General features: G+C 47.4%; 1 protein-coding gene across 1 annotated transcript in view; it reads right to left on the reverse strand.

The window, feature by feature from the left end:
* Positions 1-27005, reverse strand: part of LOC138491215 (scavenger receptor cysteine-rich type 1 protein M130-like) — a 1027000-nt gene that overhangs the window by 231266 nt on the left and 768729 nt on the right. Inside the window, exon 4 of the mRNA XM_069617602.1 lies at positions 11895-12005. Coding sequence (XP_069473703.1) covers positions 11895-12005 — 111 coding nt within the window. The remainder of the gene's footprint in view (positions 1-11894; positions 12006-27005) is intronic.

The raw sequence follows: 27005 nt of genomic DNA on the forward strand, positions 1-27005 counted from the left end.
AGCCCTTGTTACATCTTGTCAAAGTAAAAAGGCATATACTAAAAAATAACTATTGCCAAATCCTTACAACTAATTATAGAAAGAGTGAGGGATAGGGTTTTCAAAAAAGAAGAAAGGGATCACAAATGATACGTCAGGATGTGATTGCCAGGGGTCTTCCTTCCTCACGTTTTCAGCACAGGGCTGTCATGATTCCTGCCCCTCATGTCCCCAGCGCTCCAAGATGTCAGGCTGGAGCCAGGCCATGATCACCTACATGGCCCTCAAGGGCCTCCCCTTCCCTCCAAAGACCCACTTGGAGTCACACTTGGTGCTTGTGGCACCAGACTCGCTCACTTCCATAGAATAGCATTGGGGATTGGACTTGTAGTGCATTGATGAAGACAAGATGGATGCCCCCACATATTTCGGTTCCCAGAACTGCATGTGCAGTCTAGTCTTTTGTGTGTGGTTCAGCCCAGAGAAACCTGGGATACCCAGAGACTATTTAAGCCACACCCAGACTGAGAAACATGCTTTGTGCTTTCTGCACCTGCAGCGTGACACTCACCGTGTTCGGATCGGTCTCCAGTAGGCCTGCATCTTTCTTCTGCGCTCAGCTCTTGCAAGAACAAGAAGACCGTTAGGAACAGCCTTACCTTGCGGTGCTTCTGCCTATCATTCAACGCTTCTTCTGTTCTGCGGGCATCTTCGGCGATGTCATTCCCATCCCGAAACGCTGCTTCCTAAGGAAAAGGGAAAAGAACAGAAAAAAGGCATTAGCAAGCATTCAGCAAATCTTCGCTTATTTTTAAAGACTGTACGAGCTTCAAACGCTTACCTGAATCCCAGCCGCTCTGGGGGAACTCTGTCTCCGGAACTTCTCATCCATCTGCAAGAGGGAAAAGACACTCCAGGTTAGCGTGGAAACATCTAGAGGCGCCGCATACCGCGCTTACTCACCGCATTTCTTCTTCATAACCGGCATCCACGCTGAAAACGTCGCGGCACCTAAAAGACACCGAAAAATAACTCAGGTCAATACAAATACGAAAGGGTCACATCGCGCTCTCAATCACCTTCAGCGCTACTCATCTCAGCAGCACGTCACCATCCCCGGACGCCGGCCATCATCTAAGGAAGCAAAGGAACGAAGTTAGAGAACTGTTCAAAAGACTCTTTATACTTACCTGTCGGACTCTTGCCAGTGAAGTAACTAGGCAGCAACGAGCCTGCATCAATCAACGCGCCCCTGCGCTGAAAGCAGGACGGAGAGCACACTTTCCAAGGTGAGCTGTGGATCATAGGGAAGGGTTGGAACCCGGGGAAGAAGGGGTTCAAGCACACAGAGACAATAGGGAGTTAAACTCTACCAATCCTGTGTTTCAGGCCCAGTCTCCAGTCGAGTAGACTCCAGGGAAGGGTTTGAGGTCGTAAGATGTCAGAACAGGCTGAGTGATGTCCCCGTGGATACCAGGTGAGCGTTACAGGGACAAGGTGGGACCTTGGAGCACAGCACATGCTTGAGCTTTCTCAGCAAAAGCCAAAGGTCCCATTACAGCTATCGGGTTCTTCGATGGTTAAGTCTCTTTTCAATAAAAAGTCTCTTGCCTTTGAGGCCTGATGTATTCAAGAACAATCAATCAAACCGCTCCTTTTCCACATCTACGTTGGGGGATGGCCTCATGCCTGGGTCCCCATTTTCTGGACGCAGACTCCTCATGAATCGTATTGAACAAAACAAATTAATGGTTCTTTTCTCACTGGACTTTTGGTGGTGACTTTTCATCCCTGGATCTCCCTCGACCGGGCTCGGACTCAACTGACAAGGGGGAAAATTCACTTGCCACGGTCTTCCAATACTTCTTGCTTGCATAAATCTTAATGTCTTTTTCAAACAGTTCTTCGGGCTTTGCCCCGATTGTTGGCTTCCCTCTGCCGGGACCACTCTCGCCAAATTCCACAAACAATTCACTGTATTTGGGGACTTTTGTCTCCAGCCCTTTTTGTTAGCATCCCTCCGCCGGGTTCACTCTTGCCAACCTTTGCGATACACTGTTCATGCGCTCATTTCACCAAGCGGTATTAATTTCCCTTAGCTTCGCAATCATTTGTCGGTCTAAGACTTTCGACGGTACAAAGGATTTTACAAGACCTCTGAATGACCACTTTGACCTCTTCTCACCTTTTCCCAAGGCCTTTTGGTTATGGTAGTCTCTACCATTGGGTAATCACCCAGAGATTCCTGCGTGACCACCCACGTCCTGCCGTACTACTCTGTTGCAGGTTTTCCCCCTTTTTCACCAATAATATCTTTATCGTTTTCAAAGTTCACAATAGCCGCCCGTTACTTTTCGGTCTACACAGTTCGGTTTCATATCGACACTCCCCTCGACGCACCGGCTGTGATGAACCGCTTGGCTTTTTTTCTCCTTGGAGTCAAGGTTGGTACCACTGAGATATGCCTCTCTCCCCGACTTGGTAATCAGCGGAGGAGTGTCTTGTGTACCGTTGACACCTGCTGCCATACACTCTGGCTATTGTTCTCAGTCTTATGTTTCCATCTACGGAGGTTTCACGGGCCTTGGTCGGAAAGGGCAAGGTTGCTGCTCTCCTTTTCACCCTTTCGGTATGCGTCGTCTTTCGCCTTCTCTTGAACTGCTGTGCCGAGTTAGCTCTCTTGTCGTGCAGTCTGCCTTGCTCGTCTTTTGCTCTGGAGGTCCACCTTTTTTCCCTGTGGGGAAGGGAAAGGGCAGTCAGGTGTGTGTAATTCTGGTCAATTGTCCGACTTTACCTGACCCTTGTATTGAGACATGTCAGGTAAACCGCTCTGGTGTTAGTCAGTTGTATTTCGTGTTGCGCGAAAGTGTTTGGGTCGAAAAAAGGGGGGTAGTGTTTTGGAATATCCTATCTGGTAGGATGAGAAAAGATGTTGAAAGAAGGGGGATACCGCATATCTCCCGTTGGTGTCCCACTCCCCAAGGACCCCCATCCAGGTGATCCTCCTTCACTGGCCCACCCCCAGGAACTGGATCCAATATCAATGGCTGTGTCCTGGCCCCCTGGATGACAGATCCGCAGGGACTAACTGGGGAGACACTGACGGGTTTCTCACATTTCCTTCCCCTATGTGAGGTGGATATACCCGTTTTTTGGTTAGATTTCCTGTCGTGAAGACTGGCCAAAGAACAGGGGTGAAAGATGTCCAGGCACTCTCGCATATTCCACTGATTGGTTTCCATGGGTACAGGGGAAGCGATGTTATCGGACTCTCTACAATAACCAACGGATTTGGTTTCACAGGCCGTCTTGGGCTTCATGGGTTTTAAATTTTCCCAATCAGATATTGGGGAGTTTTGGGAGTTGCGACATTCCTGCCAGGACCTTTGAGGCAGAAAGTCTCTGAAGGATGGTGGAGATTCCTGTCGGAGGGTAGAGAAGATGGGGAAGTCTCAACCCAGAATAACTTCCTCAGGGAGCCCTGGGATTATGGCTGATGGTATTTTACAAGTCTTGCCCTAGATTTCTATGTGTACTGGTATCTTGGGATAGATTTCGTTATCCCCATGTACACAAGTTATTCAGACTAGGGTTGCGTGGTTTAGGTCCTGTGGTGTAACTAAATCGGCCCGTATAGCGGTCTGTTTACTACCCGAGTCAATTAAGGCCTTTACATTTTCACCATTTACCCAAGCCTTTTCAGAGGTGAGCTCGTTAGGAGCTTGACATAAGCAGATGCTAAAGGTCACTAGCTCGTCCTCTGCTTTTTCCCCCACTCTTCATCCTTCAAGCAGCCTATTTCCATAGGCGAGTCTTTTATATACTTTGGACAGTGTCCAGCTAGATGTCCGATCTCTCTACAGAAAAAACAGACCAGAGGTGGTGATTTGCTTCCTTTTAATTCCTCTCTTCTACTTTCATCTTTAGGTCTTGGATCAGGTTTCTTTATCTCAACTCTTTCTCAAGGCACCCCTTGCTTGACTCTATATGACCCCCCTTGTATATCTATTCCCAGGCATATAGGGTGATGGATGGGTTTATGATCTCTTTGATCTTCCCATCGATGGACTGGCTGGAAGTATTTAGAGCATCTGCGTGGTTTTGCGCAGTCTCAATGGCCATGGCTAGGTCAGGTCGATTTAATTGAAGGACATATTTTTGCAAAAAAGGGGTAAGGAATTTTTACATTGTTCTAATCATCTCAGTCAGTTCTTCTAGAGTTTTATTATTAGTCCATAGGGTTACTGTGTTTTTGATCCGTTCGCCCATCCCCAAAGGAGTTTCTCCCAGGTTCAACCTAATGGCTCGTGATTTCTGTCGATAAAAATTGCAGGTTTGCCCTACTCTTTTCAACAAGCCTTCCATGATAAATAGAAAGGAGACTTCCTGTGCAAGATTGAGTAGTTGATAAGAAGTTTGGCGTTACCCTTTTAGCCAGGGTCCCAAATAGCATTTCTTAAGGTTCTCTCCCCACCCAAGTTGTTCGGCCAGGCGTTCAATGTTTAGGAAAGCATTTCCCAAATCCTGGCCTTCCAGATATGGTTGAAGTACGCCTTGTGGTAGTAACGGCCGTACTTGCAATTCAGTTAGTCTAGTTAGATTTTCCTGGAGTCTGTTTTTGGCTTGTATCTGATGGGCTGCCAATTGGGCAATATTGGCTAGATCGGCCATTTCTTCCTGTGGTGTAAGGGTTCCCTCTGTGGTGTCTGAATCAGAAAAAAAACAATTCTCTACCCCTTTGTATAAGGTTTCAAAATCTTCAGAGTCGTTTGATTCTGAGTCTGTCAAAGGAGAGGACTGGGATAGATTAGGTTTTAAACCGGATGGTCCCGCCACCGATGAATACCATGGAAAAGAAAAAGGCTCAGAGGGAGGAGGATTTAGAGCACTGGGTCTGATGAAAGAAAAGACTGGTCAGATTTTTTGGTCCCACATTGTATGTTAGAATGAGAGTTGCAGGGTATTTAGTAAGACTTTAATCTTAAGAACAGATCCTGTTGACTAGATTAATATGTAACTGAGAGAACAGCACATCTTTTAAGGTCGATACGTGATCAGAACCTGGGAGATCAACTATTTTATTTTCCCCTTCTGGTGCAAACACAATTATTAGCATAGGTTTCAATTTTTATCAGTTGAATCAAATCCCACTTCTCAATTTTTATCAGTTGAATCAAATCCCACTTCTGACACCATATATAAGGAACACATGGTGGCTACAGTAAAGACAGACACAAGGGATCACAATTCAAGGGTGCTTTTTTAAACAATAAATGCAGGGTGTAAACACACCTAATCTAACTCTAAGATGGGAGCAAGCATCGGCCATCAAAAGAAAAATAAAGCAGTCCTTGTGGCTTCTTGTCAAAGTAAAAAAGGCCTATACTAAAAATAAACTATTACCAACTAATTATAGAAAGTGTGGGATAGGGTTTTCAATAAAGAAGTGTTCACAAATAATAAGTCAGGATGTGATTGCCAGGGGTCTACCTTACCCACGTTTTCAGCACAGAACAAGGTGGGTCCTTGGAGCACAGCACACACAAGAGCTTTCTCAGCCCGAGCCTATACTTCCGTTACAGCTATCAGGTTCCTCGATGCTTAAGTCTCTTTTCAATAAAAAGTCTATTTATTCAAGAACAAACAAACAGTTTCTTTTCCAAATCTATGTTGGGTGATGGCTTCACCCATGGGTCCCCCTCTTCCGGGCGCAGACTCCTCACAAATCGAATAAAAAAAAAAAATGAATAGTTCTTTTCTCACTGGACTTTGAGTGGTGACTTTTCACCCCTGGGCTCAGAACCAAATGTTTCCTACATAGCAGGAAGTAAAATGCAATAGCTCATGGCATCTTGCTTACAAGGCAAGCACGTTGCCCCTGAGCTATACTCGGATACCAAAAGCAGATTTGATTTCATTGTTAAAATGACATCGCACAGAGAGTCCACAATCTTTGCCGAGAATTGGAAACAAAGTGCATCACAGGCCTCCAGCATCTCGTGCAGATAAACCTTCCATGTATCGATCATAAAATCAAGGTCCGGTGAAAATCACTTATTCATTTTCAAGTGACAATGCCTCTGGATAAGAACACAAACCATACGGCTGTGCTAAATAGTGGCACATCTAACTCCTTATGTGTAAGGGGTGGAGGTCGGAACGACGTTTTAAAGCCCGCAAATTTCGAAGCGAAGCAAATAGCCAGTGCATGCAGAACACAACGATTAGCGATCATTGCAAATGTATGTTTATTTTTGGACATGCATTTGCAATGTGTGGCTATGCACACTTCTGTCATGTGTTGCAGTGATGGGCCACTTTTTTATTACTCATGCCTGCTCTAGAGACACGTTTGTTTGCAGCTAGCAAAGACAGCTGCATGCAAACTATTTGAGCTCTAGTATTTGCAAAATATACCGTAAAATCACCACCTTTATTATGGGGAAGTAGGTTTCTTTTCTTTCCATATTCTAAAGACCATCACTAATGCTAACACTTCACCATTGAGAATTTTACTCAGGTGAAACACATTTTATGATGAAAATTCAATCATTCGTTTAAATATTGAGCCAGATGACCAATCGATTTGCTCACAAAACATGCCTTCATTAGTTCCACGTCTAATCTTCCTCGTCCCAGTACTCAAACATGAGGTGGCCCACCTCCCACAAGAAACCCTTTTCCATTTTATTTCCCCTGCCCACCCCCAGCCCCCTTCAGCCCTGCCTCCTTGCATAATAGCCCCCTACCCCAACCCACAACAGTTACTTTTTTCCTCCTTTCGGCAGGGACTCCTATTCCATTTTGTCGCTCTCCCATGGCATAGCTTGGGGGTCCGGGGGGGGGGGGGGAGGACTATTCCTGCCCCTGCTGGGCTGTAGGCTGCTCAGCAATAGGGGTGTTTTATCCGGTGTATCCCTGCTGGACAGGGTTCCTCTGTTGAGTTGGGCAAGGGTGCCCAGTTTATTCCACCATCGGCAGCATAGCTGGGGGTGGTGGTTGAGGAGGCCTTCTCCGGTCAGGGGCAGGCCCCTGCATTCCTGGCTGTGGCGTGGCTCGGAATCTGGCTGCAACTGGCCAGGATTGATCGCACCCCGGTGGAGGTGATGAGTTGGCTCGGGTTGGGATCCCTTATGTGCCCTATTCTTTCATGCTTGTCACTTGCCTACAGGCCCTCCGATTGGCCTGGCTCCATGGGGCTGGTTGTGTATATGGTTGCCTGGGCACTTTTCCAATGTTCTGTGCCTTATGTAGCATGTTTGTTGGAGAAGCCTCCGTCTGTGTTTCTTTGGTGCAGTCATGGGGAAGCGCTCTGCGAAGCTGAGACTTGTAGAGCTGTGCTCCCCTTCACCATCCTCTTCCTCTCCCCCTCCCAAGCACAGATGGGGGAGCAGAATTTCTGAGGACAAGCTTCTGAAGATTTTCAGAAAGGCTCTGCAGGAGGAGGGTATCCAGGTGCACTGTAATAGGGGGGTATCCCCTTCTTCCTTCTCCTCTGCTTCCAGCTTCTCCAGGTCTACTGAATTTAAGTAGAAGTACTTGCACAAGGAGGCAATGGCTGATGTCCTGCTGCAGGTGTCCCGCTATGTGGGTTTCCTTGACTCTGAGCTCCTGCCGTCTGTCAGGGGGTGCTAGGGCCCCCCTGCACCAGTTCAAGCACACAGTTAAGAGGGCCTTTCCCTCCTGGTGGCGAATAAGGCTGAAATTCGAGGGGAGTGGACTGAACCAGGTAAGACTGCGGTCCCCTGATTTTTGGCTAAATTGTATCCCTTGCAGGGGAATGAGGCTGCCATGCCGCAGGTCGTCCAGGTCGATGACATCATCCCTGGCCTGGTGGGAAGGTCTTCTATGTCTACCAAGGATGCCATCCGGGCCCCTACTGATAGGAAAGTGGACTCTGCCTTGAGGAAAGATTATGGGGGTGCACATCTGGCCTTGCGTTCTGTCACGTACTCCACCTACACAGCGGAGGCTGTACTCAGGGGCTTGACGTCCACTATCAAGGGTGCAGAGGATGGCTCTGACCCAACTCTGCTTCTCCGGGCAGTTAAGGCTCAGGTGGAGTTTTTGTTGGCCCTTGAGTTTGATGGTGTGAAGGCTGCTGCCATGTTCATGGGTTTCATCATCGCGGGTCGCAGGCACCTTCACAACAGGGATTGGAGGACGGACTATAGGCAGAAGGCTAGAGCAATGGAAATTCCCTTTGAAGGCTACATGCTGTTCAGGGATTCCCTTGAGGACAAGGTGCACAGGGTTTTTAAAGCTGACAAACATGCGGGACAGTTGCGTTGGAAGTCAGCTCCGGTGTCCAGGGATCATGTTCCTGCTCAGCAGCTGCAGCATTCTAGCAGTCACCCTGGTGTGCAGTGTCATCCTGTGATGCGGAGGAAGTGGCGCTCCTGTCAGGTCTCACCTCAACGCCAGTAGAAGTCTTGACGCCATGCCTGTTGGTGGTCGTCTGAAATTCTGCTGGACCCTTTGGACCTGTTTTCTGGAGATGCCCAAGTGAATCATCTGGTTTGTTGGGGGTACAGACTGGAGCTTGTGTCCCCCCTCTTCTGTCTGGCATGGTTCGGACATCCCTCCCCAGGCACACCGTGAAGAAATTGGCCATGCGTCAGGCCCTGCGGGTCCTTCTCTCCAACAAGGTCATTTAGCAGGTCCCACGGGTCGAGTGAGGTCTGGGCGTGTACTCCATTGTGTTCATAGTGCTGAAGCCCCCACGATCGTACCGTCTCATCATAGACCTCAAGTCCCTAAAGCGTCACATTCTGAATCAACGTAAGATGAAGTGTCTTCAGCAGGTTATTCCTCTCGTGAGAGACTTTAATTTCCTTGCATCCTTGGATCTGCAGGATGCTTATTTTCATGTTCCCAACTGGTCCTCTTATCAGAGGTTTCTAAGGTTTGCTGTGGGCAGGGTTCATTTCCAGTTCTGAGCCTTGCCTTTCGACCTGAAATCTGCACCCCGCATCTTAACCAATGTTCTGGGGCCAGTCGTATTCGCTCTGCACCTCTGCAGGATTCAGGTTTTTGCGTATCTCGACGACTGGCTCCTGAGGGCCCGGTCGGAGAGCCTTCTGCTTTGTCATGTAGAGACTGCCTGTGCCCTCCAGTACTCCTTGGGCTTCCTTGTCAACTAGACCAAGTCTCACCTCCAGCCCTCTCAATACCTTCAATTTATCAGGGCCAGATTCTGGGCGGCGAAGGGGCGGGTGCTTCTTCCGCTTGCAAGGGCTCAGATGTTGAGGGACTACCTGGTTGTTCTTTCTCAGATGGTGGCTCTGGCCCGGGACTTCCTTCATGCTCTTGAGTACATTGTGGCCTGTGTGTTCCTTGTCCCCTGACAAGGCTTCATCGTCGTCCTTTGCTGCTCCACATCCACTAGTTTGGAGGGAATCCGCACTGAACTTCGATGCCCCGATTCCAGTGGTCCCCTCCCTCCGGGTCACGCTCTGGTGGTGGCTCCATCTGCCAAATCTTCTGAGGAGAATTCCTCTCTGCCTGCCGTCTCCGATCATCGTTACCACAGATGCTAGCCTGTTGGGGGCGGTGGGGAGGGGGAAGAGGGGTGCAGTTTCTCTGGGACAGACTTAACAGGTCAAACATGAAGGTGTCAAGGACTTCCAACTGGAGGGAGGTAGAGGCGGCCTTTGAGGCTCTGAGGGCCTTTGTCCAGGTGTTGCTAGAGGAGGCTGTCCCCTTGGAGGACTCAGACAACACTGCTAAGGTAGCCTGTATCAACTGTCAGGGGAGCTCCCAGTCCTTGGGGTCTCTGGCTCTCCATCTGTATACCTGCGCAGAGTCAAACCTTCTAACCTTGTCGGCTTGTCATGTCAGGGGTCCCGACAATGTGGTGGCAGATCACCTTAGCAGGGTATTCCCTTCGGGGGATTGGGTGCTGCGGGATGTGGCATTTTGGTGGGTGGTGCTGGGGTCTCCGGTTCTGGATCTGTTTGCCTCTCCCCTGTCCGCCAAGGTTCCCCGGTTCTTCTCCAGGTTCCCCTCCTGGGAGGTGTGGGGTGGATGTCCTGACCTCCCCTTGGCCAGTAGGGCTTCTGTATGCTACCCCCACTTCCCTCATCCATAAGGTGTTGCTCCGGATCAAGGATTCACATTCAGAGCTCATCTTGGTTGCTCCTTTTTGGCCCTGCAGGTGTTGGTTCCCCCCTCTGCTGGACCTGGCAATGTCCCCCATGCTTCCTCTCTAGGAGGGTCTGGAGCCGGTGCTCTGCCCAATGGGGTTGAGGCCAAGGTGCCTGATCTGGGGGGCTTGAAAACTGAAAGGGCTTGCCTAGTGTCTGTGGGTCTCCCTGCGGATGTGGTGCCCTTTATTCAGCAGGACCGGCGTCCTTCCACCTTAAGGTCTACAAGCGTCACTGGGGGCACTATGACCTGGTGCCTGGCTATGGGCTGTACCACTACCTTTGGTGCTGGAGCTCCCGTCCTGCAGGCCGGCTTCAACATGGGTCTCTCTGTCTCAACCCTGCGTGCTCATTGGGCTACCATCTGCTCTTTTGGGGGTCCGGATGTCGGTGGTCACTCTTTGTTCGGGAGGCTTCTCAAGAGTTTCACTTTGGCTAGGCCTGTCTCTGCTTCTGGGTTGCCCCCCTGAGATCTCCCCTTGGTTCTGCAGGCTCTGCAGTCTTCTCCTTTTGAGCCATTGGAGGAAGGGTGTCTTAGAATTCTGACCATTAAGACTGTCTTCCTGGTGGTTATCACCTCGGCATGGAGATTTGCACCCTCTCCTGCGAGGCACCCTATCTGGTGGTCTGCCCGATGCCCTGTTCCTTAATTGTCACCCCTCCTTCCTTCCTAAAGTGGTTTCCAAATTTCATGTCTCCCAGGAGATTGTCCATCCTTCCTTTTTTCCCCCTCTCCCTCCTCCCCTGAGGATATCCACTGGTCTACACTGGATGCCAGGTGGGCTGTTCTTGTTTATTTGGAATGCATTGGGGTTCTTCGTTCCTCCTCCAGCCTGTTTGTCACGTTTGGTGGCGCTGCCCCAGGGAAGATGGCGTCTGTTCCCACAATCAGTCGCTGGCTGTGGGATGCCATCTCCTTGGCTTATTCTTCTGTGGGTTCTCCCCTCCTGTCTGGGGTCCAGGGTAGGTCCATGTGGGGGATGGCTCCCTCTTGAGCTGAGGTACGTGGTGTTCATATTCAGGACATTTGGCAACCTGCCACCTGGTCTGACAGACACGTTTGTTCGGCACCACCTCTGTAGGGAAGCTGGGGCATTCGGGGGTGGGGTCTTGAGATTAGCACTTCTGTGACTTGTTTTGTTGGTACAGTCTTGGATTGTATGCCTCAATAAATTGGTGTTGGTTGGGTTGCATATCACAGTTGGTCTGTGGTGTTCGTGAGCTAGGGCCATTCCCTCTGGAGTGGCATGCCTCATGTTTGAATACTGGGACAAGGAAGAGTGGTCGTGGAGGTAATGCTTGGATTACTTACTGGTAAACTTCATTACTCCTAGTCCTACTCTTCCTCGTCCACGTACGAGTTCCCCAATTTACCCTCGGCCGTTGTCGAATGGGCCTTTCATGCAGTGTTATTTACTGTTGTGGCTTGAGGGAGGCGGGCTATTATGCCCAGAGCAGGGCTAAGAGGGAGCATGGCCAGGGGAATTAAAAATAGAAAAGGGGTTCCTGTGGGAGGTGGGCCGCCTCATGTTAGAGAACTGGGACGAGGAAGAGTAGGACTAGAAGAAATGAACATTACCAGTAAGCAATGCAAGCAACACCAATAGAGACCCATAAAATGAGGGGAGGACAGCTCTATCACGTTCCTGGGTTAAAAGCAAAGAATCTCAGTAATATGTCAATACAATTAACCAAGTACGACTTCCCAGTCAGTCGAACCCACAATAGCCGGTCTTCCTGTCCAGGAAGCCTTGTTTTGAAGAGCCATACCTAGTTGGGTAGTGGAGTTTCTACTGCACATCAAAGTGGCAATGTGTTCCTCGGAGCAGTCCTCCACAATGTCTCCCAGCTGTTGGCATTCACTCGTGTTAGATTCTGTTCCTGGAAAGAGAAAAAGACAATCACACACTGCAAAGGATCAGGCCGGCAATTTAACAAAAGGGCCGCTGGTTCCTCCAGCGAAGGCATCTGTCCTGGGCCCTCATTACCCCTTTGTGTGTTTAACAGTTTTAACTCTTAAGGTTGTTTTTCAACATTTTCTTTCGGAAGGTCATTTTATTTTGGTGTTTTTGCCAATTCCAGGATTTGCCCTAACAATGCTGGGTGCATTTGCACATTTAGGTGAACCGGTGTCGTTCTGCTTGTCAGAAGCACGAAAACTGAAGCAAACATGTCCAAAGACCCGGATTTGAGCAATGGCTTACTGGCCGAGTCCCACTGGTTATAACAAAGTAACACTTTAAAGCGGGTGCAGAAAGCGGACATCACAGCAGGTGCAGACGCTCTTCGTTAGGATAAACAAAAATGCACTTTTTTATTTTTGTTTTTTTTTTAATTTATTTTTAAAATCCAAGCATTCATTGTAATCAATCACAAGTTTGGCACAACTCAAGAAGCCTTTTGTCCCAGCAGGTAGGAACACATTGACTGATTAGCAGTTCATAATCCCTTCATACGATATTCAGAGTATTGTTTTGCACACAAACTAAGCACTTCCAACATGCATTTTATATTATTTTTTGTGTGGCATGATCACATGGTCAAATTTGGGAGTTCTAGACTTTCCTTTCACAAACCATTGTATTCTAGGAGTTGCGGCCCAACTGGTTCAATTCATATGCAAGAGCCCAGCTACAAGTATTTTTTTTGGTGGAATAAAAGACTGGGCACTTGGTGTCATGCTGACCTTCACACCAGTGTGGTCATTGAAGCCAACAATCAAACTACCCGTTAGCCTAATACAGGCATCCTCCTTGCAAATACTCTTGTACTTTCACAAAACATGTTTTAACCAGGAAGCCATATGGTTGCCCGAATTGTATGGAGAGAATCTGATTCAGCGTCATAGCCACTATAGCAACATAGCAGGAAACATTTAAAAAGTGTGACTGTTGCGACATAGAATTATTAGAGCAACACTATTTCCATGTCCATCCAAAAATGTACTAGGCTTAATACGCTATAATTAGAAACATAATAATGACAATAATAATGATATCAAATATTATTCATTTTTATGGTATGCCGATGAAGAATAATAACGGTCTTGTACAGCACTGTATGCTGGATTATGCATGCTTCTAAGCGCCTTCTTAATAGCGAGGACAATTAGTCATCATAATAGCACACAATGTATTGATCTCAAAAGGATGAAGGGCTAAGTATGATATGATATGGCATTTATAATGCACGTATACACAGGTGTTTCAAGGCGCGACGAGACAAGGGAGATTCATTCAGATCGCGCAAGTGCAAGGGAAGGGGGGGGGGAGTGCAGTACATGGGATAATAAATAACAAGATAAATAAAAGAACGGCCAGCTGGTGGCAAGTGCAGGGTGGGTGCAGACATAAGTGCTGGTGGGGGGGATGGGGAGACTGTAGGAATACAGAAAAACAGTCCCCAGGTGCAGGGCTTGCCAGGGAGGCAGTGCAGGCGTGCAACTGGCAGGGCATGGGCCGGGGATCCAAAGGGTGGCCAGATAACCCTGCAGTATCGGTATCAGCAGGACTTCAGCAAGGGACAGGGAGGAGAGAAAGCTGAAGCAAAGAGGAGGGTCTTAAGGTACTTCCGGAACCAAAGATGGTTCTCCTCAAGTTTCAGGGAGGCAGCAAGGCTGTTCCAGAGGGAGGCCCCAGTCGAAGAGAGAGATCTACCACTAACTTGTTACTTGGAGAAGCGACTGACCCTGAGGAAGTTGGAGGCGGATGAGCGGAGACCTCGAGAGGGAAGATATTTAGGAAGAGAGAGTTGAAGGTATTAGGCCCCAGGCCCCAGAAGGCCTTGTGGACGATGCAGAGGGTTTTGAAATTAATCCTCACAGCCACTGGGAGCCAGTGCAGAGATTTCAGTCCTGGAGAGATACGATCCCTGGGCTTGAGGCCAAGGACAAGTCTTGCAGTTCTGTTCTGGATGATTTGCAGAGGGCATAGAGTGGAAGCAGGAAGATTTAAAAGAGGCGGTTGCAATAGTCCGGCCTAGAGAGAACCAGAGCTCTAGAGACAGTGAGCTTCTGGGGGAAGGAAAGGAAGGGAAGAATACCTCAGAGAAGGTGCAGCTGGTAGTGTGACTTCTTAGAGACGTCAGAGATGTGAGGAGAGAAAGAGTGTGGAGTCAAAGATGAGCCTGAGGTTTTTAGCCTTGCAGGTGGGGGCAGGAAGAGCGCCAAGAGAGTCCAGCCAGAGAGCTACACGAAAGGAGGGAGTGGGTGTGCCGATGAGGAGAATCTCAGTCTTACTGGCATTAAGGCAGAGGTCATTAGCGGCACACCACTCCTAGACAGCCGACAGACAGTCAGAGATGAGGGACGGAGAAGAGGTGGCTGAAGGTAGTCTGAAGATGAGCCGAGTGTCATCCGCATAGCACTAAAGTTGGGGCAGAGAGCGGCAATGCAGTGGGCCAGGTGTGCCAGGTATTGGTTGAACAGCCAGGGAGAGAGGTTAGACCCCTGGGGGACACGACAGGTAGAGAAAAAGATAGCAGAGAGGAAGGACCCAAGTTGGACCTGGGAGGGTCGGCCAGAGAGGAAGGAAGTCAGCCACGCCAGGGCCTGATCAAACTTGAGACGTGAAGGTTTTGCCCTGTATGGCAGGGTCAGGTTCCAGACTATCGGAGGGGGGGACAGGGACCCTTTCTGACTGGTTTAGGGGGTGGCCTACCAAGGTGTTTTCCAGAGCCAATCCTACCTAGAGGCTTGGGTGAGAGAGTTGGGGGAGGGGGTAGTCCGAGGAACTAGCAGCCCTCTCGTAGCGCACACTATACGCAACACCGTCTGGACAAAACCCAACAATAACAACCCACCTTGTCCCCGAGAAGTAATCCACACCCAGAGACCAGAAGAGAGAGACCCTGCAGCCAATCTCCTGCAAAGCAGCATGGGAAACCACAGCATGCTCTGCGGTATCATCACCTTCCCGCAACCACTGACACAGGCCCTATACCACTGGGTAATCGACAAGAGAACACCAACCTCTGACCAAACCTTGATTACCTTGGGGAAATTAGAGCAAAGGCCCCTAACATGAACCTGGACATTCTTCGACCGAGACCTCCATACCTATTCCACAGAAGGCCCATACGATGAAAGTTGGCAAGGGATAAATCACCATTTGTGAACTTTGCTACCTCCGACACCTCCCAGGTGGGGAAGACAGGGCCATATGGAGCATGAAAAGAACATAGGATGGTGTGGGCAGTTCTAGTAAGATCATAAGAGGACGTGGCAGACACAGGGACTAGCAGGACAAAGGAAGGAGCATTATAGTGTGAAGGTGATAACTTGAGGAGTTGAGAAATTGGTTAGTGAGTGCAAGTAGTACCACATTGTGAGTGTACATAAAGTGTGTCAGGTGTGGTTAGGAGGAGAGCTGACGGTGAATGTGAAGTGATTTTTAGGAGTGTAAGGTGGATGTCTGAGTGGGAGGAGGGTGGAGTGTTAGTTGTAGTGGGAAGGAGATAGTTGCAGTGGGGAGGGAGGAGTTGTAATGTGGGAGGGAGGAGTTGTAATTTGGGAGGGAGGAGTTGTAATTTGGGAGGGAGGAGTTGTAGTGTGGAAGGAGGAGTTATCAAAGGGTGGCAGCGAGGCCAAGAAGGAGTGAACAATATCAGAAGGAGAGAGGTGGAAGAGTGTTGCCTTCGTCTGTGATGGCATTGCACTGCTCATGTAGCCTGTCAAAGGAGTAAAAATGTAGAGTGCCAATGGGTGACCACCAACGTCTCAAAGTTGTGCAGTGGAAACATGGGACTGAAGTTGGCACAGTGACTCTTTGGCATGTGTAAGGGTGCAGAAGGAGGAGATTGACACACAGGTGGCATACTTATTGCCATGCATTTTACTTAGTCAAAAAAAAAAAAGAGAAAACATATCCCTCCCCAACTCTGCTAAGGATCTAAGGAATCCATCAGAATGTCCAATTAAATAAAAAGAATCCACTGCAAGTATTTTGATGTGGTCCCTTTGCAAGTTGGCGCATTATACAACTCAAACATACATTTTCTCTCTAAGGATTTTGAGTAGGCAAATGTCATGCTCAGTGTCTCCTAATTTAGCATTGCTAAAATTACCCTAAATGTGGAGAGCAACATTGCAATACAATTTACGTGGCATGCAAGGGAAAATTGGTATGGGTTATACCTAGCATTATTAGTATATAGTATTAGAGCAACGGATATTCAGACAGCTTGAATTCTTTCCACACAATCTGCATACTTCCCAAGATTTCAGAGTTCCATTGGGCATAGACCGTAACAAATTATATTGTAACTCGCTGCTATACAAAACATGTTTCACTGAGCACTTGTATGATTCTACCCAACAATATATGGGTGGGGTATGTTACAATCTTGTATTAACTTCAAAATAATTGTGCACATGCAGGTGCATGACCTCTTTTTAAAGGCACATCTCATGGTGAGGCTTTAAATATGTTTTGACTGCAAAGTATTGTGGTTATGTAAATATCCAAGTGAGTGTCATTTCTACAATCCCTCACTTTTTACAGAGTCCTATCAACTAGTATTAGAGGCTAGCACAGGAGCCTGGGTTCAGTTGTTAGGGGAAGGCATAGGAGAACACTTGTTTCGGGTGAAGAACAAATCAGCATCTTCCAAAAGCCAAGTCAGACGTTTTGTCAGTACAGGACAGTGAAGGAAATGTTTTTTATGCTGAAGGATAGGAAACTCTAGTAACAGTCTAGGAAACTGTACATTCTGTTTCTTTCTATGCTCGGCTGCTGAGGGCTTTTCAACATAATGCGTTCTGTGTTTATTGCCTCTAGCATCCCCATGCATTTGGTTGAACTGATAACAGTGATTTCCAGATGCGGGCCCCTTGTTAAGGAAGATGGCACTCAACCTATTGGGCCTCTGAGCATTGTTGCTATTGACTTAAAAGGCAAACCGATGTGATTTTGTTGTTGAGGTTGTCTCTTGTTGAATATGTGCTAGGCTGTGGTGAGGAAGAGTGGGCAAATTATAAAGTGTATTATGTGCACTGTCATTTCACTTCCTATGTCAGGGTTACAAGCAGGGCTCCGATAAGATTTTACTCCTTACTTGGAATCAAATGATTTTTCAGGGATACAAAATGTAATTAGCTTTGCCAGATGGGATTCGGCATGCACAATAAAAGATGTATCCCCTTAAAATTCCTCTTGAAATGGGCAGTAATATTATTAGATTTCCTTCCTATACCACTGCTTAGCTGGTCACTGATTTGGAAAAATATCAGTGCAACGTTGTGGGTGTATGCAGGGTGTATGCTCCTATATGTTTATTATGTCTCATGTTTGTGGGCACCTTTTACTGTTTTTAAGCAGTAAAAATGGATGCTGTATATGCCTCTTAGCTGTTAGGCTGGTTTTGCACATGGGTTATCATAACCTCACAGGACAACATAACATGGATACTATGCGGAGGCCCAGCACTTCCGATAATCATACCATGTTTGCAGTTATTCTGATCAAATTACTATCCTTAAATAAATAATGAAGCATGTTCTCCTGGCCCTTGAATTACTTCATTAAACTGGCCCATGAACTCCTATTGGCATGTTTTTGATGCATTCCTTTTAGTTGCCATTATTCAATCTGCAAATATAGTATCCTGTCTGAATATTTTGACAACCACATCATTGATAAGCAACATCTGTTTATTGCAATCCACATGAGTGTTTTACCCAATGACATAACACTTTCTGCATAGTCGTCGATTAGTGTCAACAAATAAATAGCCAGAACTAAACCTAATGTTTATACTTAACATTCAACTTTATACAATGTTTGCATACACGTTTTTTGCTCTTTTAGTAGAAACTATGGCATATTTTGAAGACTTGAACTGGGTAATGAGCTCTCCATATGATCACCTATGAAATATTTGTTTTTATTTTAGCCTAGATGTGTGCTAAAAAGTGTTGTAACACGCACAATTTACACTGATTTGTAAAAAATTGCAGTGTTTGGTAAGGGGAAATTCCCTTCCTATCTATTCGGAGATGGTAGCTCATTAACAACTCATGATCACAAAGTGGCTCATCTCGTTGGTTGCGCACATGGAAAATGTGCGCACGAAAGCCAACCATTTCCGCACTTAGTGAAAAATAATTAGAGGGAAAATTGCTCCTGGATTATTCCATCCTCCTACAAATTGGATCCGGAGTTTCCATTCCATTGAGAGGTTTTTCCCTTTTTTTTTTCTACACCTGGAGGTTCCCTTCAGACATCACCCAGCCAATTGGTCTTCTCAAGCAAGCTTGCACCCAGAGAGTTTTGCTCTTACCTCCAAGCGCCGCGCTTCCCCCCCGCAACAGACTCTCCATCATGCGCCAAACCTCAGGTGAGATCAAAACAGGTCAACCAGGTCCATTATAAAAAGAGAATGGCAAGCTTTCCTCAGCCTTTTAGGATACTATTGATGGTTTATAACAAACGTTACAGAGAAAAAAGACCCTTGACTAAAAAACTCTGGAAAAGCTACCCAAATAATGTCCAGTGGGTCAGCACTGCCCAAACGACCATAGACAAGGGTAAGGAGGCTCTGTTAAAGTCCAATATCATCATCTTATTTCAACAAAGTGTCATAAAAGCAAAAAAGAACAAGGTTTCATAAAACACATGAATCCATTCACAACAGCATGCATGTTAAAAACGCGATCAATTTGAAGCAAAGGTTGTTACAAGCATCTAAAATCATACATGATGAGGACACTACATAAATAATAGCTCTGCTTTGGAATGAACTTATCAGCAATAGTAGTTCCGTAAAGCTACTCTAAATTTATCAGACTCCATTTGGAGCAGTGATCAACTTCGGCCTATTAAGCCACTGCAAATATGTCAGGAATCACCACGGCCAAGAGAGGACGATGGTCAAACCTGTGGGCATTGCTAATAGAGCCGTCAATGTATCCCCTCCAGACAGTTAACATAGAGGTGTAACAGTTTCTTCATTACAGTTGCGATCGCTGGCCCTCTCTCGGTACTTCTTGCCATGGCGACGGGTTCAGCGTCTCCCCTGTGCGTCTCTTGGCAGGGCGCAGTAAGCTTGGCTGTCCGACTCACGTGACACCTAAGAAGAGTATACCAAAAGGATAAATCCCACCCCCACGCTACGACCGACGCTTGAGATTGAAGTTTGGACTTCCGTGTTTGTTACCTTTGTACCGAGTACTTTGCCTGCTTTTCGAATTTGCTGGTTCCCCTTTGTTTCTGCATTCATCTTTGATTCCTTGCTACTGGCCTTTTGATTCTGTCCTCTGTCGCAATCCTCCATACCACGTTACCTTCCCCTGAAAGTGGTCTACACGTTGACAAATCCGGCTTGCTTCCTGGACTGCTTCTGCCTACGTTTAAATCCCTGCCTTTGCCGCACGTTGACAAACCCAGTCTGCATCCCGAAATACAACCTGCCTGATGTCCTAATCTTTGCCTTTGCCCGCACGCTGACAAACCTGGCTTGCTTCCTGGACTGCTTCTGCATACGAAAAAATCCTTGCCTCTACCCCCACGTTGATGAACCTGGTCTGCATCCCGGACTGCGACTGCTTAATGTTCTAATGCAGTTCCTTGGCCGCATACTAACAATCCTGGTTTGCTTATTGGATTCCTTCTGCCTCATCTACTTATCCCGGAACAGAACTCTTAAATACTTTAAGGCACAGGGACTAGAGATGCTTGCTCAAAGTGCCATTCTTCAAGTAGGCGTCCTCATGCCGTCGGGGTAGACCTATTTGGGAATTCTTGACTCTTGCCAATTGGGACTTTTCAGGCATCCTTGTGCCATCGGGATAGGTGTAACTCTCACCTGATTCCCGTAGAGGCGCCGGTCTTGACTGGGCGTATACCGTATCTTCAAAGGTGATGTGTAACACACGGCTGGCTCTTTGGGCTGGATCTCTGTGCACTGTATGTTTGACTCGAAGGGTAAGATGTCTGCAGATAGAAAATATGGGATTAATGAACTGGGTTATTGAATGACTCTCTTCTTCCCTTTCTCTTCTCCTGTAGAACCCCGAAGGTTAACGCTCTCACCTTAGGTAAGTGAACGCCGTGCTCTCCATCTGCCTCGGGGCAGGGTGCTGTAACCAGTTTCTTCACTGAATAAGGGGAGCAGGCCTCTTGACTTCAGAGGACTGCTGTCCGTCGTTTACTGCACGAACGGTAAATTTCGAGTAATTCTAATGTCTTTAAAGTCTTTAGTAATGATGTCTCTTGTTTTGCAGGGTTCCGGCGATGGTGGATGATGGGCTGAAGTGAGTTGAAGATGGAGCCCGTGTGATGAATAGAAGCGCCTGGAAGCACATAAGTAAGCGCTTGTTGCCTGCTTTACGATGCGCTCTAACTGTCTTTTTATTTTGCAGGTACAAGTTCGGAGCGGCTGCAGGGTGCCGGAATACCCACTGGGTTAGATGTGGAAAGGAGTAATGGCACGTGAGTATTAAAGTTCCCCAATGTCTTTAAACGCACCTTGTTTTGTCTTTCAGATGCGGGATGCAGCGCCGAAGGCCTCCGGAGCGTGCAAAGAGTTGGTAAGCTTTTGTCTTTCAGATGCCGGAATGCAGTGTGAAGACCTCCGGAGCGCACGAAGAGTAGGTAAGCCTTTGTCTTTCAGAATGCAGCGCGAGGCGTTGGTGACAGCCGATGGCCCAGGTAAGTGAAGAGCTGTCACTGAAGACCGTAATGCTAACCTGTTCTTTCTTGTCTTTATAGGTGTTGCTGAAGACTGGATTCAGGATGGTAAGCCTTTTTCCTTAGGCCAAGGATCAGATGCAGAAGACACGATGAGCGTTCTGCTGCAGAGGATGCAGAATAATGCAAAGCAAGATTCATCCATCGGGTGTGGTTTAAATAGCCTCCTGTAGTGCTTAGGTGTCTCCTTCCACAGCCACGCCTAGGTAAGAAAAGAGTTCCTGCTTTCCAGAAGAGTTCCAGTGTTCTGAACCTAGGGAGTGGCTCCTGCCCCACCCAACAGGAAAAGTAGTTCCAAACAGAAGAGGATCAGAGGCTCAACTGGCAGGCAAGTAAGCAGCATGGTCTGCTGCAGGTAAGTCCACCCAAGCATTATGAGCCTGGCGCTTCCAGCGCTGGGACTGGGCATATTTATGAGCCTGGTGCCACTGGCGCCAGGACTGGGTCCAAAAGGTCCCAATTGGGACTGGTTGGCACTCGGAACCTGGGTTATGAATCTGCTTCCAAGGGAGTTGGGAAAACCCTGACCTTTTGGAAGCAGAGATCATGACAGTACCCCCCCTCAAGGCCCCTCCCAAACAGGGCTTCTCCGGGGGTTTTGGCTTGTCAGGAAATGTTCGGTGAAATCTTTTGATTAGGCGAGGAGCGTGGACATATTCAGCAGGTTCCCAGGATCTCTCTTGGGGGCCGTAGCCTTTCCAGTCAATTAGGTAAAATAGTTTAGATTTGGAGATCTTGGAGTCCAGAATGCTTTTGACTTCAAACTCGAGTTCCCCATCAACTAGGATAGGTTTTGGAGATTTAGTTAGTCGGGTTTGAGGTTGCATGGGTTTTAATAGAGAGGCGTGGAAGACCGGATGTATCTTCATGTGCGGGGGCAAGTCCAACTTGACCGCTACTGGGTTTACTATGGTAGTGATGGAATAGGGACCAAGGTATCTTGGGTTGAATGTGCGTGGCCCTTTTAGAGGAAGATATTTGGTGGATAACCAGACTTGATCCCCTACTCGATATTGAGGGGCTTCCTTCCGATGTTGATCTGCTCCTTTCTTGTATTGTTCTTTAGCCCTTTGAAGGTGAGAAACAGCTTCCTAAAGGCTTGGGTGATTGTAGAATGCAGGTAGTCTACTGCTGGTGTTTCAAGATCTTGGAGGGGATCCAACTCCGAGGTTCGAGGGTGACTGCCGTACAAAAGAAAAAACGGGGTTTTCCCAGTTCCCGAATGGACAGAGTTATTGTAGGCATATTCGGCTATCCAAAGGATGTCTTTCCAAGTTTTTTCAGTTTGTTGCAGCATGCAGCGTAAATACTGTTCCAGAGTTTGATTGGTCCTCTCGGTTTGTCCGTCGGTCTGAGGGTGGTGACTGGTCGATAGTCTCACATCAATTTGAGCCGACAGCAACTTTGCCAAAAATGAGAAATAAATTGACTACCTCGATCCGAAATTAGAACCGAAGGAAAACCGTGCAGTCGGACGATGTTTTCGAGAAATTCTCGGGCCAGAGTTGCTGCTGTTGGCAAGCCTTTGAGCGGAATGAAATGCGCCATCTTGGAGAATAAGTCCACGATTACTAGAATCGTATTGTATCCGGAGCATGGAGGTAGATCGGTGATGAAGTCCATAGAAAGCGTATGCCAAGGGCGAGGTGGGATGTCAATAGGGCGTAAGAGGCCTGCTGGTCTTTCCTTTTGACTCTTGTTTTGGGCGCATACTCCACAGGACATTATAAAGTCTCTGATATCTTTTTTCCAAGACGGCCACCAGAAGTAGCGCTTGATCTTTTCTGAGGTCTTGGCTATACCGGGATGTCCTTCCATTAAAGAATCGTGATAACAAGAGATTACTTCTTTCTGTAAATCTGTGCTGGGTAGGTATAATCGTTCTTGGAAATACAATAAGTTGTCCTTTACTGCAAAGTCCTTTCCTTGCAGATGCCAATTCTGAATGTCTGCTGGAGTTACAAGTTGCCTGGCTTTATCCTTAACTTCCTCTATGGATTGTGTGGCGATTACACCCAGAATTCTTTGTTCGGGAATGATTGGTACAGGTTTAGGGTTGATCAAGTGTTCTTCCACTCCCATCCGAGAAAGGGCATCAGCTTTACCGTTTTTTGTACCAGGTCGATAGGTAATTATGAAGTCAAACTCGGCAAAGAATAATGCCCAACGGAGTTGTCTAGAGGATTGGGCTTTTGCGGTTTTCAAATATTGCAGGTTTCGGTGATCCGTAATCACAGTAACGGTGTGTCGGGCCTCCAGCAGATAATGCCGCCAAGCCTTAAAGGCACACTTGATAGCCAGAAGTTCCTTGTCAGTAATCGTGTAATTGATTTCAGGAGGCGAGAATTTGCGGGACCAAAATGCCACGGGATGCAACTGATTGGTTACCGGGTCCTTCTGTGATAGAACTGCCCCCATGGCAAGGCTTGAAGCATCAGTTTCCACGATGTAGGGGAGTTCGGGGCGAGGGTGTTTTAAGATTGGTGCAGAGATAAATTTAGTCTTCAAATCCTGGAAAGCTTGTTCCGCCTCGGCAGACCATTCAAAACGTTTGTTTTTCTTTAACAAGGCAGTGATGGGCTGGACTATTCGAGAGAATTCGGGGATAAACCTGCGGTAAAAGTTAGCGAAGCCTAACATGCTTTGCACACCTTTTACGGAGGATGGTGATGGCCATTTGAGAACTGCATCGACCTTCTTTGAATCCATACGCACTCCGCCAGGTGATAATATGAATCCCAAGAATTCAACTTCAGTCACGTTGAAAACACATTTTTCCAACTTAGCGAAAAGTTTGTGTTGACGCAATCTTTCGAGGACCATTTTCACGTGTTTCCGATGTTCAGATTCCGATGAAGAATAAACGAGGATGTCGTCAATGTAAACAACAACACACACATCTATGAGCTCTCTGAGGACATTGTTCATAAAATATTGAAAGGCGGCCGGGGCATTGCAAAGTCCGAAGGGCATGACCTGATATTCAAATAGCCCATACTTGATGCGGAAGGCCGTCTTCCATTCATCGCCCTCTTTTACTCGTACCAAGTGGTAAGCTCCTCTAAGATCCAGCTTTGTATATATGCATGCTTTTCTGACTTGGTCCAGGAGTTCAGGGATCAAAGGTAACGGATATCTATTCTTAACGGTGATCTGGTTCAGGGAGCGATAATCTATACAAGTTCTAAGGTCTCCTTCCTTTTTTGGAACGAAGAACAAAGCTGAAGAAGCAGGGGACTTGGAAGGACGAATAAACCCATTTGCCAGGTATTGATCCAGGTATTGTCGAAGGTGAAGGTTCTCAGGCTCGGTGAGGGCATAAATTCTACTACAAGGAGGAGTAGATCCAGGTATCAGGTCTGTCTGGCAGTCATAAGACCTATGAGGAGGTAGAGAGTTAGCCTGATCCTTCCGGAAAACATCTTGGTATTCTAGGTATTCGGGAGGTAACTGGGGAGTCTCTGAAGAAATTGCTGCCAGTGCAACACCAGGTGGAGGGTGACAAGTAGAGACACATTCTGGAAACTGGACCGTTCTTGCTCGCCAATCGATCAGAGGATTGTGTTTCTCTAACCAAGGTATTCCTAGAATAATCTGAAACTGAGGGGCCTTGATCACATCGAACACGATCTTCTCATGGTGTCCATCTTGACTTATTAGCGTCACTTCTTGAGTGGTATGCGTTACTGGCCCAGAGGCTATCTCCGTACCATCCACCGTAGTAATGACGTCCTTTACAGCCTTGGGACAAAGAGTTAGATTCATCCTCAAAACCATTTCATGATCCACATAATTGCCGATGGCACCGCTGTCGACGTAAGCTTCAATTGCATGTAATCGATCCGGATTATCAGGGCTAATGAGGACCATAGGTATCACGAAATGCGAGGTCACGGAACTGGTTTTCACGCTCGGCAAGAGAACCTCTATTCTTGTCGGGCGAGGTCGTTTCCCTGCTCAGAGTTTGTAACTTTGGTAACTGCAGCTCCTACTGCCTTCTTAGCAGGTTTCACCGGACAGTCTCGAAGAAAGTGCCCTGAGTTTACGCAATAGAGGCATAATTGCAACTGTTTTCTCCTTTCCCGCTCCTTTTGTGTTAGAGGACCTTTCAGACCCCCTATTTGCATGGGTTCCCCGGAGTCTACTCCTTTGGAAGGAGTTGGCGGTTTGGAAAATACTCGAGCATCAAACTTGGAACGATCGGCCTTCCTGTTCTGCAGTCTGTGATCTATTTGAACGACTAAGTCTATATAGTCCGAACAATCTTGTGGGGGATTCACTACTTGGGCTAAAACATCTTTGAGCTCTCCACGTAGACCTCTATAAAACAGCGTAATCCTTTTGTCCTCAGGCCATTGAGTTTCCACTATCAGTCTGTTGAAAGACGCAATATAAGCCAAAAGGTCTTGATTACCTTGTCGCAACGAAAGAAGCTCATTGTCCAAGGTCTGCCCCTGTGAATGTCTTGCGAACAGTTTTTCCATACTGAGCTGAAAAGCTTGAAAATCACGGAGGACCGGATCATCTTGATTTACTAGAGGGATCGACCAGTCTGCCGCATTGCCACTAAGGTACGAAAGCAGGAAAGCTACTTTAGCTTGATCAGTTGGAAAGGCTGCTGGCCGGCATAAGAAATGCAACCGGCACTGATTGATAAATACTGCAAACCTCTTTGGGTCACCAGAAAATCATTCGGGCGGAGCCAGAGGTACATTCCCAGGTAGGTTGATCTGCACTGGATTCATAGAGGATGTAGAAGGAAGATTTCCCCCAGATGCGGGTAACGGGGTCTGTCCGGCTTGTGACTGTAGCAATTGTCTAGCGAGATCATCTGTTCGCTCCTTGGAAATAATCAGTTTCCTTCTTAGAGCGTTCGTTTCCTGACGGGCTGCATGCACTTCTGCCCTTAGTTCCCCAAATAACTGGGCTAGTTGGTCGGTATCCGAGGTTTCCATAGCGCCTGGACGGGAGTTTTGTGGTAGGCTTTGCATTCTGTAACGCTCACCTGATTCCCGTGGAGGCGTCGGTCTTGACTGGGCGTATACCGTATCTTCAAAGGTGATGTGTAACACACGGCTGGCTCTTTGGGCTGGATCTCTGTGCACTGTATGTTTGACTCGAAGGGTAAGATGTCTGCAGATAGAAAATATGGGATTAATGAACTGGGTTATTGAATATCTCTCTCTTCTTCCCTTTCTCTTCTCCTGTAGAACCCCGAAGGTTAACGCTCTCACCTTAGGTAAGTGAATGCCGTGCTCTCCATCTGCCTCGGGGCAGGGTGCTGTAACCAGTTTCTTCACTGAATAAGGGGAGCAGGCCTCTTGACTTCAGAGGACTGCTGTCCGTCGTTTACTTCACGAACGGTAAATTTCGAGTAATTCTAATGTCTTTAAAGTCTTTAGTAATGATGTCTCTTGTTTTGCAGGGTTCCGGCGATGGTGGATGACGGGCTGAAGTGAGTTGAAGATGGAGCCCGTGTGATGAATAGAAGCGCCTGGAAGCACGTAAGTAAGCGCTTGTTGCCTGCTTCACGATGCGCTCTAACTGTCTTTTTATTTTGCAGGTACAAGTTCGGAGCGGCTGCAGGGTGCCGGAATACCCACTGGGTTAGATGTGGAAAGGAGTAATGGCACGTGAGTATTAAAGTTCCCCAATGTCTTTAAACGCACCTTGTTTTGTCTTTCAGATGCGGGATGCAGCGCCGAAGGCCTCCGGAGCGTGCAAAGAGTTGGTAAGCTTTTGTCTTTCAGATGCCGGAATGCAGTGTGAAGACCTCCGGAGCGCACGAAGAGTAGGTAAGCCTTTGTCTTTCAGAATGCAGGGCGAGGCGTTGGTGACAGCCGATGGCCCAGGTAAGTGAAGAGCTGTCACTGAAGACCGTAATGCTAACCTGTTCTTTCTTGTCTTTATAGGTGTTGCTGAAGACTGGATTCAGGATGGTAAGCCTTTTTCCTTAGGCCAAGGATCAGATGCAGAAGACACGATGAGCGTTCTGCTGCAGAGGATGCAGAATAATGCAAAGCAAGATTCATCCATCGGGTGTGGTTTAAATAGCCTCCTGTAGTGCTTAGGTGTCTCCTTCCACAGCCACGCCTAGGTAAGAAAAGAGTTCCTGCTTTCCAGAAGAGTTCCAGTGTTCTGAACCTAGGGAGTGGCTCCTGCCCCACCCAACAGGAAAAGTAGTTCCAAACAGAAG

This window comes from Ambystoma mexicanum, chromosome 10, assembly GCF_040938575.1.
Source record: "Ambystoma mexicanum isolate Mex_15411 chromosome 10, UKY_AmexF1_1, whole genome shotgun sequence".
NCBI lineage: Eukaryota > Metazoa > Chordata > Amphibia > Caudata > Ambystomatidae > Ambystoma > Ambystoma mexicanum.